Raw genomic sequence first — 20,605 nt, 5'->3', positions numbered from 1 at the left:
ACACGCTCAGGCCACACAGGTGACCCCAGGCAGCACGTGCACAGGCAAGTGTATAGACACACAACCGCAAGGACAGAAGGGGCTGGGGACCGGTGCCGCCCTCCCTGCCTCTGTGGTGCCTGCCACCCTGACTGGCTGGAGAGCTGAGGGCTGGGCCCAGTGTCCAGTGGCCCATGTGTCCACCTGCTCCTGACAACGAAAGCAAGGACAGGTCTAGGACCCCCTGGAGAGTCCCTTGCTACCTGCTGGGCCATCTCACGGGTGAGGGTGCTGAGACCAGGATGGACTGACCCCCTCCCTGGATGACGCATCTGCTCTCCCTCCGAGAGAGCCAAGGTAGGTGTCGGGGGCTGGGACCCCAAGTTCTACACTCTTGAAATGCTGTGACCCCCAAATGGGGAGCTGCCAACAGATGACAGAGTCAGACATGGTGACATAGAGCTGGAGAGGACAGCAGGACAGGGAAAGACAGGCACACACGCACACGCTTATACACAAGGTGCACACTTCCACATCCACGTGGCCCTTCAAGGAGCACACTGTGGCCACGCCACCCAGCCTGGAGACGGACATGCATGTCAAACCCAGGAGCCCCAGGTACTGCCACCCTCCTCCAGGCCCTGTAGCCCACCTGGTGTCCAGGGGCAGCTCCTTCTTCTCATGGAAGTGGCCAATCTCCCTGCGCAGCAAGGCCATCCAACTCTGTGGGTTAGCCAGGGTCAGGGGCCAGGGCCAGGACAGGGCCCCACTCACCCTCTTCCCTCATTTGCCCCAGCTACTCTGCAGTGACCACCAAGGCCAGCGGAGACAGCCCCAGCTGTGTCCAGCCCAGGCTGTGTGACTCAGGTGTGGCCTCCCCTCCTTGGGTTGGCAGCTGCCCCTCAGCCCCCCAGCTCTTCCCAAATGGCACACTCTTAGGGTGGGCCCTGGTGCCAGGCCCTGGGCAGCACCACCCGGCTTCCCCTGCTCAGTACATCTCTCAGGGCCTAGACAAGATGGTGTCAGCCTCCTGCCAAGAGCTGACAGGAGGCCAGGGCCCTGGGACCAGGGAGCCTCCTAAACAGGGAGACCCCATTACCTTGCGCTCGTCCTCAGAGGAGGCAGAGAAGAACCACGTGCGGTGCTTCTTGCTGATGTGGACGATCTTGAAGGGGAAGACATTGTTGGATGTGGTCTCCTCGGCCGCCCGCATCACTCTGAGGACACAGGGGTCACCACCTGCTCTACTCACAGGGGTGGCCTGAGCAGCCTATCCTATGTGGGTCTGGGTCTGGCACCCGGCATTATAACCCAAGGACAGGAGCAGATCTGGACAGTCCCTGCCTGCCCATGCTCCAGGCAGAGGACCTAGATGCTATGGGCAGATGGCAGAGGTGGGCAAGAGGGGGCAGCTGAGTCTTCAAGGGCTTCCTGGGAGAGCAGCAACGCAGGCTCAGAGATGAGGTCACATCACCCCACAGCCCACAGTGTCATTGTAATTGGATGCCTCCTCCCATCTTTGCCCCATGTGCCCTGGGCCTGACTGCTGAAGACCCTCATGGGGCTCTGGCCAGCCCCCGCTGCCCACTGCCCAGCAGCAGCCCCCCATGCATTTCTGGGAGTGACTCATGTCGTATCTGCTCTGTGGCCCACTAACCCACACAGGCTGTGGGCTGTGCACGGTAATCCCAAAGTCGACCTGGGGGAAGCTACCAGGGGACCTGGACAGAGCCTCTCAGGCCCAGCTGGCCTGATGGGTGCACTGACTCCCTGGGGCACAGCTGTACCTGACACTGGGACATAGCTGTGAACTGGCTGGCACACGCATGTCTGAGGGAAGAAAGTGACTGCCTGGGGAAGCTCTGATCACCAGTGCCTGCCTGCTGCCCGGGGCCCTGGGTGGATGGGGGCCTGCTGCTAGACTGGCTGATTGGCAAGGCTGCCCCACCAAGGCTGTGGCAGAATGGGAGCTGGGCCTAGAGAACTACCAAAGCAAGTCCTGCCACTAAGACCTGGTGACCCATGGTTGCTCACAGGATGGAGGGACTGGGCCTTAATGGGGTGGTGAAAGGCAGACCAGTGCTGCTGGACGCCGGGTCAGGTGGCAGAGTCTTGGGCCCAGAACTCAAGCACTGCTCTGTGGCCCAAGGCTGTGAGGTGGATGCAGGTGGGACTAATAGGCCCACAAGCTCCAGCATACCACAACTTACCAGAGGGCTCTGGCCCAGTGTCCCCCTGCCCATCAGCCTAGAAGCCCTGAAGGGCAGACTCATGGCCACTTGCTGGATAGAGCTAGCCCATGGCACAAGTGAAGCAAGGAACTGGCCACAGCCTGGGAGGACCCTGGAGCCAGGAAGTCTGGACAGGGCCTGTGTTTAGGACACAGGGGATGGTACCCTGGGAAGAGCTGGGAGGGGGAAGGGGCAGGGTAGGGAGGGAAGCAGATGCCACTGGGCAGCAACTGACTGGACTGCAGAGCAGGCTGTCCAGGCCCTTGACACCTGACCCCAAAGCCCCAGGAAGCCTCCGTAAGGAGCTCACTCCTAGGCTCCAGCAAAGGCCTGGGCACACTGGGCAGGGCTGGGCTGCTGGAGGCCATCTGGGGAGAGCCAGGTCCTCCCCAGGGCGGGGAGTGAGAGCTGGCTCCAAGCCCTTGTTGGCCAGGTGGGCTGGGAGGGGACGCTCTGGGCAGGGTGGGCGCTCACCGGTTGTAGCCACTCAGGGAGAAGGCGCCCTGTGGGGAGGCCGACGTGCTGCTCTTGAAGTAGTAGATGCAGCGTCTGTGGATGATCACAAAGCGCAGGGGCCCTGCAGGCAGGGCACGGTCACCAGGGCTGCCAGTGGCCCACGCCAGGCACCCTTTACACCAGGCACCCTCCACCCCAGGCACCTCCACCCCAGGCACCTCCACCCCAGGCACCTCCACGCCAGGCACCCTGCATGCCAGGCTGGCCACGCCAGGCACCTCCGGAGGCCTGTGCACCTTGGGCCAGCCTCAGGCTGCTGAGAACTGCTGAGAGGAAGACAGGAAGCCAGGCTGGGCTGCGGCCCCTCCTCAGGGGTCTACAATGGGGCCAAGTGTGGGCAAATGGAGGGGCATGTGGGCCAGCCCCTGGGCAAGCCTGGCCACCCCTCCCTGTGCACCTTGGGCCATTCAGGGGCTATGTGCAGTAACCGCAGAGGGCCAGAGGCTCAGGAGGCCACAACCACCTTGCTGGGTGCTATGGGGCTGCAGGAGGCTCCTCAGGCCAGCTGGTGGATGAGGAGAGCAGGGGTAAGAGAGTCCCTGGGCTGGACTGTACTCCAGCTGGGCAATGCCCCAAGCTCCACCAACCCAGGCCTGGATGAAGGTCAGTTACAGTTTCTCTCTGAAAGATCCCTATGCAAAGAGGGTACCAGTTAGACTGGTACCCAGAAATGACTGTCCCGTGGGGCACACCTCAGCTAGGCAGCCCAGGAGCAGGGAGTCCTTGGCAGAGGGCACTGCTGGGGCACAGTAACGGAGTACCCATGGTGAATCAGAGAGAAAGGCAAGGCCCGGGTTCTCTCTGCCTTCAGGTCTGGACATCTGTGGATCTCGAAGCCCACTGTCCCCAGGGGCCAACACCCGAGCGTCAGGCAGCTTCAGAGTCCCAGTACTCGGCTGGCTTCTGACCTAGCACATGGACCCATCACGTGAGGGCCAACAGATTCCCTGAACATTCACGGAGAGGACAAGGGCAGCACCCAGGGGCCAGACCTCCAGGCCACTCTGAGGCTACCCGACTCTGGATGCAGGCAGAAGCTCCTGTGGCCAGCTGGTCAGCACTGTGCACTGTCCTCTTTGACCAGCTGCAGGCACCACCCTGAACCCTGTCAAGTTCTGGGACTGGAGAGGCTGCCTTCAGGTCCCCCAGGGGAGCTGACCATTACAGAAGGAAGAGACACCCCCGAGGACCCAGGACATAAGGTAGCATAAGTCCCAGCAGAGCAGTGGAGAAACAGGAACAGGGCCCAGTTCTGCCACAAGTTCTCCCAGGGACTCACATTTGAGCAGCTGCAGCTGGGTGCCGCCCTTCTTGTGCAGGTAGCCAGCCTTAGCCACACCCCCGGGCATAGTCAGCAGGTTCTGGGCACCGATGGCCTTCATGGGGACAGGCCAATGCATCTCCTCAGCCGCCATGAAGCTGGAATTACAGAGGAAGAGACACAGCTCAGCCAGGGGTAGGGACAGTGAATGTCTTAGCTGGGCCACTCACGGGGACACTGCCACACTCCAGGGGGCAGCATGGAAGGTCAAGGCAGTGGGGGTGAGGAAACGCCTTTCCTGAAGGCCCCAGCCTTCCAGTACTGACCCTGGGTAAAAGGTTGGGTGGTCCACCTGGTCAGCTCCACCTGGTCCCTGGCCACAATCCCAGGATGCTGAGAACTATGTCCTTTGTCACTGGTTCACTGGGCATATATCTGGTGAGTGCACCACCCTGTGAGGGCTAGCATACGGTGATGAGTGGCCTGAGGGAACCCAGCCCAGGTAAGGCAGGCTTTATGCCATAATGACCCCAAGTCCCAATGCCAGGTGAGCCATAAAGGGGCCTGCCTAGACAGGAAGTCAGGAGTGGCCTCCTGGAGGAGGTGGCACTGAGGTCACAACCTGAAAGTAGAAATTAAAGAGGTACAGGGGCTGGGGTACACCCTGAATACCCTGTCCACCAGCTCTGACCCTCAGTGGGGAAGAGGTAAGGAGCATGGCCCCTGGATGTCCATCCTCAGCAGCTTCTGTCCATCCCTTTCTTGAAGCCCTGAGACCAAGCATCAGTGAAACAGACAGCCAAGAGTCCCCAGTTCCAACAGCCTGGTCTTGTGTCCTGGTTGGCTTTCTGGGGGATTCCCAGGCCTCAGCTGCTGGACTTTTTCCATGAGGGGAAAAGTGGACTAAATTGTCCCAAAGCACACCCTTTCCACAGTGGCTGAGAACCATGTGGTTAGTTCACTGGCACCCACCTCCTCAGCCTGGGGGGGTCACTCACCCTCCCTGTCTGAGTCTCAGGGACCACGCTGCACACTGTCACTCTAGAGGCCCTGCCCGCTACTCCAGCCCCAGACTCTCTGGATCCAGCTGGGCTGCTGAATATTTCTGCCTGCAGTGACCTCCCCACTACCCACATGGAGAAATCCCACTGGCTGTCCTTCAGGAACAACAGCAAGGGCTCCTCTCCTGTGAGGCACCCCAAGTGCTCAGTCATGTCTGAAGTCCCCCAATCCTGCTCTGTTTAGTCTGTGCCTACCCTGGGCAGGTCTAGCTTGGGACCCTGGTGCAACTGGATAGTGGCCAGTATCCTAAGAGCCCAAGGTGGAGCAGCCAGGGTCAGACCCAGAGGCCAAGATCAGCTGGGACTCCTGCCACTACAGCTCCAACCCGAAACACACACATAAGAAAACCACCGTCCACTCCATCAAAAATGCAAAGGAAGTCACCACCCCAAGGACTCAGAATGCCCCCATAGCCTCTGCTACTGTCTCCCACGGCTTCATCTGCACAGAGTGCCCACCCCCCCAGGGAGAAAGTGGGAGCCTGGAGGTCGGGGCCACCCAGCTGTCCCCTATGGCTCCCAACCCCTCCACACAGGGAGGCGGGAGTGAGGACTGGGCAGCTGGGACCCCAACTTGGGTTGAGGCTGGGAACAAAGGCGCGGCCACACCCCCGCTCTGCCCGGCCCGCGCGCGCGGCAGTCAGAGCCCAGCAGCGGGAAGGGAGATGGGCTCCGGGTGCTCTCGCCCATCCAGGGGGAGGTGTCGGCGCACGGAGGGCCCCACACCCAGCCGCAGCCCCCGGCCCACCCAGCGGCCGGCCCACGCCCGCCTTTGTTCCAGGGGACCGCGCAGTGCCTGGGGCTCCCGGAACCCGGAGTCCCGGGTCGTGCTCCAGAGGTTTGGGGCCCGGGCTTGGGGACTTGGGGTCCCGAGGCTCGAAGCCAAGAGTCCGGGGCCGCGGACGTGGGGTCCGGGCTCAGTACTCACGGCGTCCACGCGGCGGGCACCGCCGGCTTCCGGGGGGCGGCCAGCCCTCGTCTCCCCTGCGCGCAGCGACACGGCCCCGGGCCGGGGACCCCGGCAGCCGCCTCGTCCCGGGCGCCCGCCTCCCGCCGGCCCCAGCTCCGCGGCCGGGACCCTGCGCCCGCCATGCCCGCCGCGCCCCAGGCCCAGGCGGCCGCCGGCTCCTCCCCTCGCAGACGGGGGCGGGTCCGCGGGCAGGTGAGGGACCCGCCCGCCCCTCACGTCACCTTAGGCGGGCCGCCCACTCCCGGCCTCAGTTTCCCCACCTGCGGCACTGCAGTTAGTGGAAGCCAATTATAAGAGTAACCCGGAATCAGAAGCCCCCAAACCTGCAACTCCTAGCCCCCGCCTACGTCTCCATCCCGCCTGGTTCCTTGATGGCAAGCACCTTGGGACAGTGGCCCTACTTCCCCAAAGGCAGTATGTCCCCCAGGGCAGACTTGCTTTGCCAGTGTCTCCCAGGGATCCCCAGGAGTCGGGGGTCTGCTCACTGGCAGCTCCCACTTGTTTATGCCTTGTCATGCGGGTCACCTCTCCCCGAAGAGTTCCTCTGACTGGCCAAAGACTGTGAAGGCCCTCAGTGGCCACTAGGCTGCCTGCCTCCTCCATCTCCTAGCACTTACAGGCTGCTGCTAGGATGGGCCACCTGTGCAGAATGCAGCACAAGGCCCTACCCTGGCCCTTTGGTGGCTAACAACTTGGGCCCCATTCCCACCCAGCTTTGCATGTTGGGCAGCCCTCACTGGTTCCAAGGCCTCCACCTCAGGCCAGCTCAAAGGTACTCTTCCCAGCACCTTGGAGTTGCAGCTTCCATCCTGGCTCTGGCCACCTCTAACCCTGTTCCCAGCGCTTTTGCCTTTATCTCCCCTTGAATCCTACAAAACCCTCTAGGCTGCCCATCAGCATCTCCACCGCTCTCGGAAGTCCCCAGCACCTCCTCTTCTCAAGTCTCTCCAGTGCCTACCTTATGTCCTCCAACATGACCCTTCCAGTCGCTTCTCTAAGTCTTGGGCTTCCTTATGCACACCTAGCCATTCCCGATTTGGCCCCTCTGGGCCTTTCTCACAAACTCTCCTCCTGCCCTCTGCCCTGTGTGCACCTGTGCCAGCCAAACTCACAGTACCCCTAAACCCACCCACAACCACCTCTAGGCTTGTCCCTGCTGTTGCCACTGCCTGTACTTGCAACTGAACTATCTCAGCCCTCAAGAGGTGGCTCAAAGACCACCAATCCCTCACAGACTCTTCCAAAAAAGAAGAGGGAACTCACGCCCTCTTCGCCCCTTACAAAGACACCACAAGTGAAGACTACAACCAATCTCTTACAGGCATGAACATAAACATCCCCCAAAAAACACTAGCAGACGGAATCCAGGAACATATAGAAAGGATTCGACAACACGGTCAAGTGGGACTTATTCCAGCAATGCAAGGTTGGTTTACTATTCAAATCCAATCAATGTGATACACCACATGGACAAAAAACAGACCCACCTACAGAAAAAACCTTAGACAGAATCCAACAATCCTTCAAAATAAGGACAACACTCAACAAACCAGGGATAGAAGGAAACTTTCTCAACATGATAAAGAGTATCTTTGAAAAGTTCCTGCTGACATCATTTCTAGTGGTGAAAGACTGAACACTCTTCCCCAAGGACAGGAGCAAGGCAAGGATGTCCGTCCTTCCATGTCTGCTCAGTGTCCTGCTGGAGGTCACGGACAAAGTAATCAGGCAATAGAAGAAATATAAAGTATCCAGATTGGAAGAAAGAAGTGAAACCATTCCCAGATGAGATTATTTTATATATACAAAATTTCAAGAATTCCACACACAAAAAAACATTAGGACAAACAAGTTCAGCAAAGGTAGCAGGATCCCAGTCAACACAGAAGTCCACTGCGTTTCTACATCCATTCCAACAGCGAGCAATCCACAGTGGGGGAAAGACGAGTTAATTCAGGCATCCCCTCTTCCAGGAGGTCTCCTAGGTCCTCTAGAAGGTCCTGTCCCCACCCTGGGGCTAGCCCAGCCTTCCCTCCACCTAATGCTGGCTGTACTAGGTTGTCACAGTCCTCTGTCCTTAGAGCCCAGGCCCAGCAGAGTGGGCACCCAAGGTGCCCCCAAGGAAGGAAGCAGTGTTGGCCCTGGTGGGTGGCTAGAGGGACAGAGGCTGACACAGAGCCCCACCCTGGCATATCACACCAGCCCTGAGCTGAAAGGACATTTGGCAGGTGTGTCAGAGCTACTGTGGGACAGAGCCACCTCCTCCTGGGGCTGGGGGAGGTTGGGGGAGCAGTTGGGCAGGTGATGCCCCCCTTGTCTGAGCTCAGTGGCCAGGAGGGGCAGGCAGGAGAAGGGCTCATCTCCAGCTGGTGCCTTCCCCCTGCAGCAGGATGGAAGCACTCAGGAGGCATTTACTGACCCTGGGAAGAGGGCAGGTCATGCTCCACCTTTACCTCCCCTGGGAATGTCCTGATGCTGACATCATAGTCCCTCTCCAGAGGGGCCCCAACCTGCCCCAGCAGGTAAGCCTGGACAGTACCTGCCCAGGAACCCAGTACTGGGCCAGGCTGGAAGCAGAAACGGGTAGTGGTGCCCGAGGGTCTGGACAATGGTGGGCCACGGTGCCACACAGCTCCCACATTTCCTAGCCTCGCTCATAGACAGTCCTACCTGTGCCTGGGGACACTGAGGGTAGCTGACCTCCAGGCAGTCTCCCTCGTGACCTGAAGGTTAAATGCCACTCACTCACCCAGGGGCTCCCACAGGCCTTCCTGCCGACTTGCTAGGTAGTTTCATCCCTCCTCAGATGCCCACCCGCAGGGATGCCCCTGGGCTGGTGGGAGCACTGGCTGGAGCACCGTGGGTGGGAGTCGCGAGGGAGAGAGCCTGCCTTCAGATCTCTCTGGGTCTCATCCTCCACAGAGCCGCCATCTCCTGCTGTTAAAAAAGGGCATGGGAGGGCGGGGGCTGGGCTCAGGGGTAGAGAACTTGCCTAGCATGTGTGGGGTGCTGGCTTCGAACCTCAGCATCACTTATAAATAAATAAACAAATAAAATAAAGGCATCCTGCCCATCTACAACTACAAAAATAAATTTTTAAAAAAAGGGCATGGAAGAGTTCACTCCTCCAAGGCCCAACACCCTAAGGAGGGGCTGAGGACTCTGGAGACAGGTCAGCCTGGAGTGGCTGGAGCTGGTGGTGGCTGCTAGGTTCCTTCTACAAGGTGCGGGATCCTCGCGTGTGCAGGTGTGGAAGTGCTTTGAGCCCGTGTGGCCCTGTGAGGTGCACCTTCCCTCAGTGATATTGGCTCAAGGACCCTGAAGCTGCTGGAGTGGGGACGGGCTGCGCAGGCTGGTGAGACAGCCCCAGCCCGTTCCACCCACGCAGCTCTGCGGCTCCCACCTCTGGGGCCCTGAGCCCCAAGGGTGCATGCTCCTCACCTGCAGGGGCCCACACGCAAGGTGCAGCTCCGCAAGCCCAGTGAATGTCACAGGTGCACTCACAGAAGACATGAGAGTGAGTGGGAGACTACACGCGTGCACACCAGTGTGTGTGCGTGTGACATATGTGTGCACATTGTGAGCCTGTGCACGAGAGTGACGTGGCAGCCCTGAGGCACCAGGCTCCTGCAGACATGGCCTGTTATGGTGAGTGAGCGGCGCCCTGGGTGACCACGGTGTCAGGGACTCACTGCTCACAGAGACTAGGCTGGCCCTGCTGTGAAGCCGCAGAGCGAGGAAGGGCCAGCGTCCCAGCCTGAGGGAGCAGAGACGAGGTCCCCCAGTGCACAGCACACACACACACTCATGCACGCATGTACACACACATCCAGTCCTGTCCACATACTCATGCACATTCACACTCCACATATACACTTTCACACTTACAAACACTAATGCACACTTACACTCACACTCGCACTCATTCACACACTCACACACGTGCTCGCACTCATGTGAGCACCATCCACACAACACACCAGGGGCCAAAAAGACCCTTTATAAGTGGTCCCCAGAGCGCTCGGGCACAGGCCAGAATAACCACTCCAGCCCCGCCCAGCCTGGTGCCAGGTCCCACCTGTGGGTTCAGGAACCTCACAATTCTGTGTGTGACCCACACATTCTTGCACATTTACTCCCCAAGCACACGGGCTGGGAGAGGCTCAGGACTTGTGCAAGAGCACTGCTCACCCCGCCACTCCAGAGCTTAACCCACAATCATCCCATGTCACTGATGAAGACACCGAGGGTCCAAGAAGCGGAGCACTTCCCCAGAACACACATGCACTAGTGGCAGAACACCCACGACCCTCCACCCTGCCCGCGTGGCACAGCAGGTGTTGGGGTGATGGCCGGGTGAGCAGAGCTGGTGGGTTCCTCGAGCACAGTCCCCTAGCCACCCTGCCTCTCACCACTTTGTACTCGGCTTTTAGTTTCCTTTCCCCTCCTTCCTCTTCCCAGAATCTTTCTCTGTAAAAGAATCAAAACCAAAATGCTCCTAGAAAGGCCCAGTGACCAGCCATGCCAGAGAGCCCACAGCTGGCCAAGGGGCAAAGAACAGACCCCCTCCCCAGCGGGTCCCTGGAGCCCGAGGTCCCCTGAGCACAGCGTCCCACGCGGGCAGTGGGGACCCACACTGCCCTGCCTGTCCCCCTGCACATGTACCGTGTACACACACACACACAGGAACTCACAACTGCGCACACAGGACCCCAACACCAAGGCCGCCAGGCAAGGCTGGAGTGGGAGGGGCGCAGCTCCCGGGGCTGCAGGCTGAGAGGCAGGATGCAGGGCAGGGGCGCTCCAGGTTCCTGCATGGGGTCCCCCTTCTGGCTCCCTGTGGGCCCATCTGGGACCACTCTTCTCAGCGCCTGACCCTTCTCACAGGCCAGCCCTGGGGGGAACTTGGCTCCCATGACCCCGCCCAGCCCTGCGGTTCTGCAGATGCCCTCAGTGCCTTCTCTGGAGCCCCTGGTCCCAGCCACCCGACTGACCTGATGGCACTGACCCAGCACATGGCTCTCCTGCTGCCCGGTAACCTGCTGGAGGTTGGTGTCCTGGGGCCCAGGGAAGCCATGCAGCTCAGGGGCTGTGGGGAGAGGCCGCACCCTGCATCTCCCAGGCATGGGAGGCCGAGGCCCCTGGCTGCCCAGCTTGTTGTGCCACAGCTCAGCTCTGCGCCTCTGAGACCTGTAGCTGGTAGGGCTTCCTCCTGGTCTGGGACTTCCTGTTGCTGGTTCCCTGGGCTGCCCCAAGGAACAAGCACTTCCTGCCTTCCACCAGCAAGGCCCTGAAAGCTGCAGCCTACCAGTGCTGTTCTGTCTGGGGGTCTAGTCCCCACTCACCATCCTCCTGTTCCCCACTGTGGTCAGAGGCACAGCTATCTGGGCTCCAGGGCAGCTGTGCCCCTGGGAGGAAACTTCATGCTGTCCCTCCCTCCCCAGGTCACCTCTGCACACTTAGCTTCATGCCAGCAAACCACACAGCCCCTCACAGCCCAGGGTACTGGCCCCGTACAATGACAGTGCTGATACCCCACGCCCCTCCCCGGCCCACACGGTGCCCACTCCTGTCCTCTGAAGCCTAAAGGGCTGCGCCTCTTGCACCAGGGTCCTGAAGATTTCAAGGTGGCTCCCTCTGTGTGTTCTGACACCAAGGGACAGAGAGACCAGGGTGGGTCTGGGTCTCTCAGTCTCTCTGCCTTCAGAGCCTCCAGCTCTGCTAATCACCCAGCCTGAGAGAAAGGCCTCGGTGACAAAGCACACCCTGCGGTGGGCCCCTGCCCAGGCCCACTCAGAACTCAGCCCCCCCCCCCCAGCTGTTTGGCTTCCGTCAAGCCCAGCCTTCTTCCTGCCTCGGCCCCTGCTGGGCAGCCCAAACGGGGTTCCAACTCAAGCCACAGGTTGCCCAGTCCCTGCCCCTCTCCACCAAGCTCCGGTCCCAGATAGGACAGGACTCTTAGGAGGAGGCAGCTGAGAAAAGACGTCCTGGGGCCGAGGGCCATGCTCATGGCAGGATTTGAGGGTGACAGAAGCCACAGACCACAGGGCCTTTGGGAGCTGAGGGTCTTGTTCTTGCCTCCCGGGGCCCTAGGGCATAATCCCACAACAACTCCACCTGCCACCACCCCCATGACTGGCTGTAGGACACATGGCTGTCCCACAGGTTTGGGCATCGGGTACCCAGAAGGGAAGCTTGGAAGCAGAAGGAGGCAGCTTCTGTCCCCCAGGCTATGTCCACCAGCCAGGCTGCCAAGGCCCCACGTGGCCAAGACCACCTGCTGTCTCCTGGAGGGCGGAAGCTTGAATCTGATGCCCAGGGCCTCCTTAGGGGGCACAGTGCTTCAGGCTTCTCCAGCCTGTGCCAGCTTTCATGCCCTGGGTGGCCAAGGGCAGCCTACACCTTTAGAGAAAGTTGGGCATGACAGATAGACAGATGGCAGGGGCTGGGCACAGGAGGGTCAGCAGGGAGGACCCCTTCCCAAGTACTTCCCTCTGCAAAAGGGTGGAGTTAGAATGGCAAGTAAGGGGCGCCTGGGCCACACAACAGTCAGGACCAGCCACGGAGGCAGTTCCCAGGAGAGGGGGCACACTCCTGGCAGAGCTGGGAGAAGCTCACAGGCCAGGAGGCAAGGAGGCTGGGGAGGCCGCGTGACGATCTGGGATGAGAGCCCCCAGGAGACGAGCCAGGAGCCAGCCAGCCCTCTCCAGGATGTGCCAGTCTCCAGATCACAGGAGGATGAACAAGGCCTGTGCAGAGGCAGGAGCCAGACCCCCTCTCCCCGGGCCTCACTTTATAAACACCAGGAGGTGGAAGTGAGCAGAGGCCGAGGCCCACCCCCACCCGACCCCCTCAGGCCCCCACCCTGGGTGCAGCACTGTGAGGCTGGGGCCACAGCCAGGAGGAGAGAATCAGGCTGCATGAGGGACCCCCGTGCAGGGCAGGCCCATGTTGGACCCCCTCCCCAAGTCCTTCCTTCCAGAGGGAGGCTGGGTGAGGAGTCCCAGGCTGCTATGTGGCCTCTGCAAGCCCCTTGGCTGTGGGCCTCAGTTTCTCCAAGAGCCCTCCCATCTCCTCCCAAGGCAGAATTCATTTAATCCCTGCAGCAAACAATAATGTCATTCCCACTCTTGAAGCCAGAGGACATTCAGAACCCAGATGGTGACTCCGTGACCTTCGCCCTGGGCTGGGGACCACGGAGATGACCCACACCGGCAGAGACGTGTGTGGCTGGGTGGCAAGGACTGGGGCCACCTGAGTGAAGCAGCTGAGTGACACACTCCATCCTCCCACCCTTGGCTGATGTCCCAAGCTGCCAGGCTCAGAGACCGCCCCCCGCCCCCGGGCACAGCACACTTACCAGGTAGTAGGAGTTGACAGCGGGGCAGGGCAGAGGCTCAGAGTCGGCCTGCAAAAGAAGAGGGCACGCTCATGCTGGGCTCTGAGGACCTCCGCCTGCCGGGAGTGAGGCCGACACCCAGTGCGGTGGTGTCTGCCGCAGGCACAGCCCGCCCTGCCCTGGCACCTCACGCCTCACAGCCCCGTCTCATCTCAGCACCCACAGCCCGAGGCTGGCCCTGTCGCCGTCTGCACTCAGCCGCGGAGGACACTGAGGCTCAGAGAGGAAGGCGCTTGCTTGGCCCCCAGTCAGGGACCCGTGTCAAGGAACTGGGACCCACTTCCTGGCACCCGGGGCCCCTGCCAGCCTGGTACCTGCTGGCTGCCTACAGATGTGAGCATGCCAAAGGGCCTTCCAGGCACAGGAAGGGTGGGAGACCCCCCTGGGGAAAGTCAACCCCTTCCAGAGGGCCTGGGCCCGCCCTGGGCCACCAGCGCCCAGGCTCTTGCTGGCCAGCCCCCTCCTGTCTCTAGCCTCACTCTGCCTGCTGCCCAGTGAGGCAAGACCCACCACCCTGGAAACTCAGTCCTGGAAAGAGGGAGGGAGTGGCCCAGAGGGCAGGGCCTGCTCAGGTTCTGGTGGCACCTGGACTGAATGGTGGCCCCACTGCAGATACGTCCACCTTCTGACCCCATGGCCTTCAGATGTAGTGAAGTGAGGTGTCACTCTGCCTGAGCCAGATGGGCCCTAAATCCAATGACAACCATCCTAGCACATGAGCGGTGAGGACGGCATGTGATCATGGGGAAGAGGCCGCAGTGATGTGGCTGGGAGCCCAGGAGCCACAAAAGGCCAGCCTCTCCCAGCAACTGGGCAGACAGGGACGGTCCTCCCCGGAGCCTTGGGAGGCAGCGTGGCCTGCCTCTGGCTCCAGAAATGAGAGAAGTACATCTGTGTTGCTCCCGCCCTGGGGGTCGGCCCTTCGCGGCGTCCCAGAGCGGATCCACAGAGGCCTCTCCGAGTCCCTTCCCAGCATGCTCAGCAGCATCTCTCGCATCTGACCACACCTCCTGGCCTGCCGTCAGGGAGAGGCTCTGTGAAGCTGCGTCCAGCTGGACCGGGCACCCTTGAGCTGGTCTCCCTGATGTCCAGCCGCCTGCCTCCCACAGCTCTCATCCTGGTCACCAGCCCAGCAGGCCACACTCGGCCCACCCTCAGCAGATGTGCCCGCCCCTCGCTGGCCTCCCTCCCCGGCCCAGCCAGGCTGCTTCCCCGGCCCTGCTGTCGGGGTGAGGCCCCTCACCTGTCCCACGCCCCTGGCGGGCTTCACTCAGGGCCACACTGCCCCTTCCCAGCACCTACAGTCTCCACCCAGAAACTGAAAGCCCTTGTCCTTTCTGGTGGAACCATCTAGAACCTCACCCCTGCTCTGGAATCTCACATCAATGGCACCGTGCTGCCACCAGTGTCACCGTATGGTGTCCATCCTTACTCATGGGCCTGGGTCCACCCAATCCCTAGAGCCCAAGAGGTGGGTGGATGAACAGATGAAAGACAGGCTCGGTCCAGGGTGAGGCCACACCTCTGCTCTGCTGTGACAGCATCCCCGGAGCTCAGAACGTGCGGGGCGGACCTGTGGTGGGACTTTCGACAAGAGTCTTTCAAGGGACTGGTGTCTGGTGAGGCTGCAGCTCGCGCCCTGCCCTGCCTCAGGACCTCTGCTGGGTGAGACAAGCCACCAGATGGCACTGGTCGGTGTGCCAGGCTGCTCACTGAACAGTGGAGAGGTGCCAGTACCTAGGAGTCGTCTGGTCTCCCCAAAGACAGTGTGCTTGGGATCCAGATGCCCCAGGGAATCCCAGGGCCACCCACCATGGAGGACATGCCACTCCCTCCCCGTCCAAGGGGTCAGGGAACTGAGGGAAGTACAGGAAGAGGGCCTCTGGGGGGCAGAGCCCAAGCAGGGGACATGGCTGGATCTTCTATGGTGGGACACCCTGTCCTCGTCCAGAGGGGACCCACCAGGGCCTCCCTCTGCCAGGCCTGGTGACGGTCCCCAGGGAGCAGGCCCTCATTTCCCTGGCTCACTCGGTGCTCAGCTCTGTCCTGCCCGGAGGACTGCGTGGTGGCTGCAGGGAGATGCCAGGCCCAGCTGACGACCGGTGGCAGTGGCCTGAGGGCAAGATGGGGCTGGTTTGGTGGGGCAGCTGCACACCCCAGCTGTTCTCCCACCTCCCACAGCGGCCAGAGGCAGGGTGCAGGATTCACACTCGAGTTCACCACAAACACGGGTGTGTTTCCCTTCAACTGCTTGAGAAAAGCCCCCGAGTGTGGCCGTGGGCCCCCCAGTTCCCACAGAGCAGCCTGCCCCTGGGGCTCACTGCCCGCCACCTGAGCCCCAGCCCAGCACAGGACACTCCGTCCTGCTGGCCCACGGCTCCCGCTCCAGAGTGCTGCTCCACCTGCAGGACCTCGGTGGGCAGGACGGCACTGTGGTCAGAAAGCAGGCGGCACAGGGTGCAGATCCGACTCAGGCCCCTCCTCCCAGACCTGCGGCCCACTCTGGGCCTCAGTTTCCTCATCTGATGAGTGGGGCTGACAGCTCCGGTATGGGCCACCTGGCCGAGTGGTGGGCGGGCTTACTCCAGGGACATCTGACCCCTGGGATTCCACTGGCAACACTGTTACCAAGCCAGTCGGGGGAGGGGGGGAGGACCTCAGAGTCCAGCAGTGCTTCCTGTCACACCCTAAGGGCTGGCCCGTGGAGGCGCCGTGAGCCTCATCCCCATGGGTCAGAGCTCCACTCAAACATCCCAGCCTTGGTCCCTTGTCCGCCTCCACCCTCAGAGCTGGCCACTGGGGCACCACCCTCCCGGAGGTCCCTCACCCAGCCCACTGCCCTGTCTGTGGGACCTCCTCCCAGCTCCCGCCGCCTCCACGCTCCTCTTCCCACCCTTGGGCTATGTCCCACCCTGGCATCAGTCCCTGGGGACAGGGACCTGTCTTCTGTGCATCCCCAGAGCCTGCACAGTGCCCCGCGAGACACACGTACCAGGACTGGCTTGCAGCACAAGCACAGGTCACCTACACTCCAGCATCCAGTGCCTGTGGCGCCCAGTGCACAGGGTCACTTGCCGAACGAAATCAGTCATCCAGCCCAAGTACCCCCACTTCTTCATTCCAGGGGAACCTGTCTGCACCCAGGAAGCAGGGCTGGGCCCCGGGTCACCTCTCCAGCCTCAGTGTCTGCGTTGAGAAAGCAAGGGCAGGACGTTCCCTTGCCGGGACCACGCACCCACACCCTCGGCCTGGCCTGGCCTGTTGTCTCCGGGGCTGTGGCTGATGCGAAACCCGCAGGCTCCTTTGTCAGGAGCCCCAGAAGGGGGCAGGGAGCCTCCTCTGAGGGCAGAGAACCCACAGTCCAGCCTGCTCTCCTGCAGAGGGGGCAAGAGCCACCACACCCTCCTGGGACACCTGCTACGACATCAGTCATGCTGGGGACAGACTCTCCACCTGCTGAGGCCAAGGCACAGGGGTCACTTTTTGAGGCAAGGCAGCTGGGCCAAAGCCCCAGGAACACCCCCGGGCCAGGAGGCAGCTTGGCCCTCAGTCGTCAGCTGCCAAGGCAAGCCCTCTGCCCTCCCAGCGGGGACTCTAAGGCTGAGGCAGAGCGGGCAGCCACCCTGGCCACCAGCCAGCATGGCTGGAGCCACCCACCCCCTGGGACCGCACGGCCCACACCATGGCCTGGGCCCTGCCAAGCCTGGCTCTCAGGACCCAGGCCTCGGTCTCCTGAACCACAACATCCAGGGCTGCCAGCCCAGCCCAGCAGGTCCCACACTCCAGCAGAAGGAAGTGCCACGCACACGGGCAGCTCCTGACAGCTGCAGGGCAGGGTTCCACACAGAACCGGGGGGCTTCTCACCGCAGTGTGCAGTGGGCCTGTCTCCCATGAGTGTTTCCCCACACCCACGCTCCCATGACACCAGGACAGAGGCAGGCAGACACCACACCCTGCACCCCAGCATCCAAGCCACTGCCATCCTCCATCAGGGCTACCAATCTGCTGTGGAAGCAGCCTCTTCTGACTCATAGCCTTGTGACATCCGTTCTGCCAGACACTGACACGTCAGCCAGTGATCTGAAAGTCATCTTCTACATGAGCTAGCCAAGCAAGGAGATTACATGGGCAGCGTCTCAAAGGAAGGCTTTTGCAAAGGTCCTGGGGTCGGGGAAAAAGAAGGTGCGTACCTTCAGACATGAGGAAGAGAGGTGGGCACATCAGAACCACTTGTGAAGGCCATGACGTGCCCAGCATGGGCAGATGGGTGCTCCGACTTGCCCTGGCTCAGCTCCTGGGCCCAGGCTCCACGCAGGCCTGGGTTGCATCCCTGCTCTGCGCCCTGTGCTATGCGCTAGACCAGCTCTCCTCACTCCCCAAGTTCTTCCTCACCTCCAATGGGCCCGATGAGGCTCATGGCAGAGCCAGCATAGTGCAGGGTGCCTGGTGAGGGGAACCCTGCTGAGCCCCAACCCCAGAGCAAGGGACAACAAAGGGGCACACTGCACGCAGAAGCCAAGAAGCTCGTGCCCAGTGTGCTGTGGGGAGGGGGCGTCGAGGTGCAGCCCACTGTCCTGGCCAGAGCCCACGGCAGAGGTCAGGTCAACCAAAATGGGGGCCCTGCCTGGACGCCGGCTACCTCTTGGGCTGGGCCCTGCATGAGCCCTCCACACTGTTGCCACCTGGGGGACATCCCAGGGCAGGTGCAGGGCCACCAGCTCCGACCTGGGCCCACCTGCCACCTGCTGCTTGAACACGACACTTCAGTCTCTCCTGTGCCATGCCAGCCTCCTTCTGGCCCACAAAGCCACTTCCACTCCTCAGAGCTGCGCCCGCAGTATTTCACCAGATGAGCTCAGGGACCAGGGCCCACGTCACCAGACGTTACCCCCAATCTCAGCTCCTCCAGGCACCACTATGTCCCCAGGTCCTTTGCTTGCCCAGGAATCCCACTCAGTACCCTATCTGTCCAGAGGGTGTTCCGGCCCACTGCCCGCAGGCCCGCCAAGGCTGAGTCAGCAGAGTAGGGCCCTTCCCTGCGCTCGCCCGCTGGCGGGTAGGTGTCTTCTGTCGGGACGCCTGGCTTTTCCCCTCTTTCGCTGACACCAATATCTCAAAACTGTTTTCAGGGTGTTCTGTCCATGTTGACGTGTCGGCCAGTTGGCACTGGGTTTACTGCATTCCAGCTTCTCTGTCTTTTGTTATATTTGTTCCTTAGTCTTATAATGTGGCCCAGGCTGGCCTTGAACTCCTGGACTTAAAGGACCCTCCTGCCTCAGGTCCCGGAGCAGCTGGGACCGCAGGTGCACACCTCGGGGGCTCTTGGGAGCCTCGATTTCTGTGCTAGGCTGCATCTTACACCCTCACTTCTGGGTCATCTAAGACCCCTGGAGGGGGCTCAGAAGCCAGGCCAGCCCCTCCACGGGAGCCGCAGTGGAAAGGAGCCAGGGAAGCAGGCTGGGCCACCCTCAGGCCTGGGGCACTGGCTGGACAGAGGAGCTAGGAGCTGGGAGGAGCACAGGAAGAGGTGCCGAGAGGCCCAAAGCAGGAGCAGCAGGCCAGACCCCAGGTTGGGGAACTGAGAGAAGCCTGTTCCTCCTGGGCCTGGGAACCCCAGAGCCTCCCGGGCCTGGTCAGTGGACGCGATGACTCATGGCCACTGGCTCCTGCCCTCACCCTTCAGCATGGGCCCACGGGGGCCAGGCCGACCCAGCCATTCCCAGGCACCCTCACACTGCTCCATTGTTCAGAGGTGCCCTGAGGACAAGGGCTGGCGGCGGCCCAGGCGGGCAGGAGAGGAGCCCAGCCCCCAGTCTCCTCCAGTGCAGTCTGGCCCAGTCCTGGGACAGGAGGGCATGGGTCTCCTCCTCCACCAGCTCCAGCCAGCCCCCTGCCCTGTCCACCTTCCCAGGCCAGGCCCCTGTGCCCGGCCCTCCTGCTCTGAGTGCCCACCTAGACACAGCACCAGGGGCTCTCACAGCAGCTGGGCCTGTCCTCAGGGCTCAAGGTCCTTGCCTGGTGCTCTGCCACACTGGACATTTCCCTGACCTCCTTGTGCTGTCCAAACCCACAAACTCCTGCCTGTTTTTCTGTCCCCAGCTCAGGTCACCCCAAGACTCCTTGATGCCCGTGGTCAGGCCAGGTGACGATGCCCCAACACAGTTTCTGGGCATTCCCAGAGCCTGTTCCCTGGAGAAGGTTCTCCAGGCCTGGTCCTTCGTCAGAGATGCAGATGTGTCCAATCGGGGTCCCTGACCACAGCAGGGTCATGAGACCCTGCAAACCTGGGCTCTCTCATCTATCTGCCCATCCATGCTGTACCCCCCCTACCCAACATGGGAGCCTCAGAAGGCATCACTGGATTCCCCAGGTGCAGGGCCTGGCTGACCAGGTCATCTGCCCAGTGGGACCATCTGATGTTCAACAAAGTACTGGTTCCCCAAGGCCCAAGGGCTCCAGGTCAACAGTGGAGCCTAAGGTGTGGGGTGTGGCCCCCTCCTCCCCAGGGAGACAGCCAGGGGCCAGGCCACCATCAGTCAGAAAACCAGCCAACTGAACTTGGGTGGTGGGGGTGGCTGGCCTGGGGACAGTCAGAACCTCCAGGGCCCAAGGTCCCTCCAGTCTCAGCAGAGTCAGCCTCCTCGTCCCATCCCCAGGGGCCCCTCTTTGAGGTCCCTAATCCCATCCTGGCCCTCTGAACTTCCTACACCTCACACCCACAGGCCTCCAGAGGCCCCTCACTGCCCAAGCCCCTCTGGGTCTCCTTGGGCCACCTGGGCCACTCACTGCACGGCCAAGGTCTCTAAACCCCAGGGGAGCTTTGAGAACAGCCAGCCCTGCTGGGATCTCCCTGCCTTTGGCCCACCGCCAGCTTCTCTCCCTTCTCCCCGACTCGGCCTGGGCCCTCCTCCTGCTCCCCAGGGCCCCACTCAGAGCGCCACAGGGCACCACCTTGGGTACTGCCTCTGAGGAGGCTGGCACAGGCCCTGGAGTGGGTCTCGTCCTACTTCTCAGGACCGCAGCCCTGGAGCAACTGGCCCGGAGGGCCCGGAGGGCAGGAACCCTGGCCTAGGGGCCCTGCCCAAGGGGAAGTTCCTTTCACAACCCTCTTCCCCAGCAACTTCCTGCCCTTGGAGTGGGTATGTCCAACACTGGCCAGAGCACTTTGTCCTCTTGGTCACATCCTT

At 61.6% G+C, this 20,605-nt stretch overlaps 1 protein-coding gene across 5 annotated transcripts in view; it reads right to left on the bottom strand.

The window, feature by feature from the left end:
- The window catches only part of Sh3bp2 (SH3 domain binding protein 2), a 37,554-nt gene that overhangs the window by 7,288 nt on the left and 9,661 nt on the right, over positions 1-20,605 (bottom strand). For 2 of the 5 annotated variants that reach the window (XM_034635882.2, XM_071614099.1), the window contains exons 2-6: positions 13,379-13,426; positions 4,006-4,145; positions 2,685-2,787; positions 1,079-1,196; positions 632-702 (exon numbers count right to left, since the gene is read on the bottom strand). In XM_034635882.2, the coding sequence (XP_034491773.2) occupies positions 632-702; positions 1,079-1,196; positions 2,685-2,787; positions 4,006-4,141 (428 nt within the window). In that variant the 5' untranslated portion in view covers positions 4,142-4,145; positions 13,379-13,426. Of the gene's footprint in view, positions 1-631; positions 703-1,078; positions 1,197-2,684; positions 2,788-4,005; positions 4,146-11,012; positions 11,193-13,378; positions 13,427-20,605 lie in introns of those variants that run through there. The other 3 variants (XM_071614098.1, XM_071614100.1, XM_071614101.1) reach the window with 3 other exon arrangements.

This window comes from Marmota flaviventris, chromosome 7 (genome assembly GCF_047511675.1).
Source record: "Marmota flaviventris isolate mMarFla1 chromosome 7, mMarFla1.hap1, whole genome shotgun sequence".
Classification (NCBI taxonomy): domain Eukaryota; kingdom Metazoa; phylum Chordata; class Mammalia; order Rodentia; family Sciuridae; genus Marmota; species Marmota flaviventris.
Note: the sequence above shows the minus strand (reverse complement) of the source record. Positions and strands in the feature narration are given on the sequence as shown.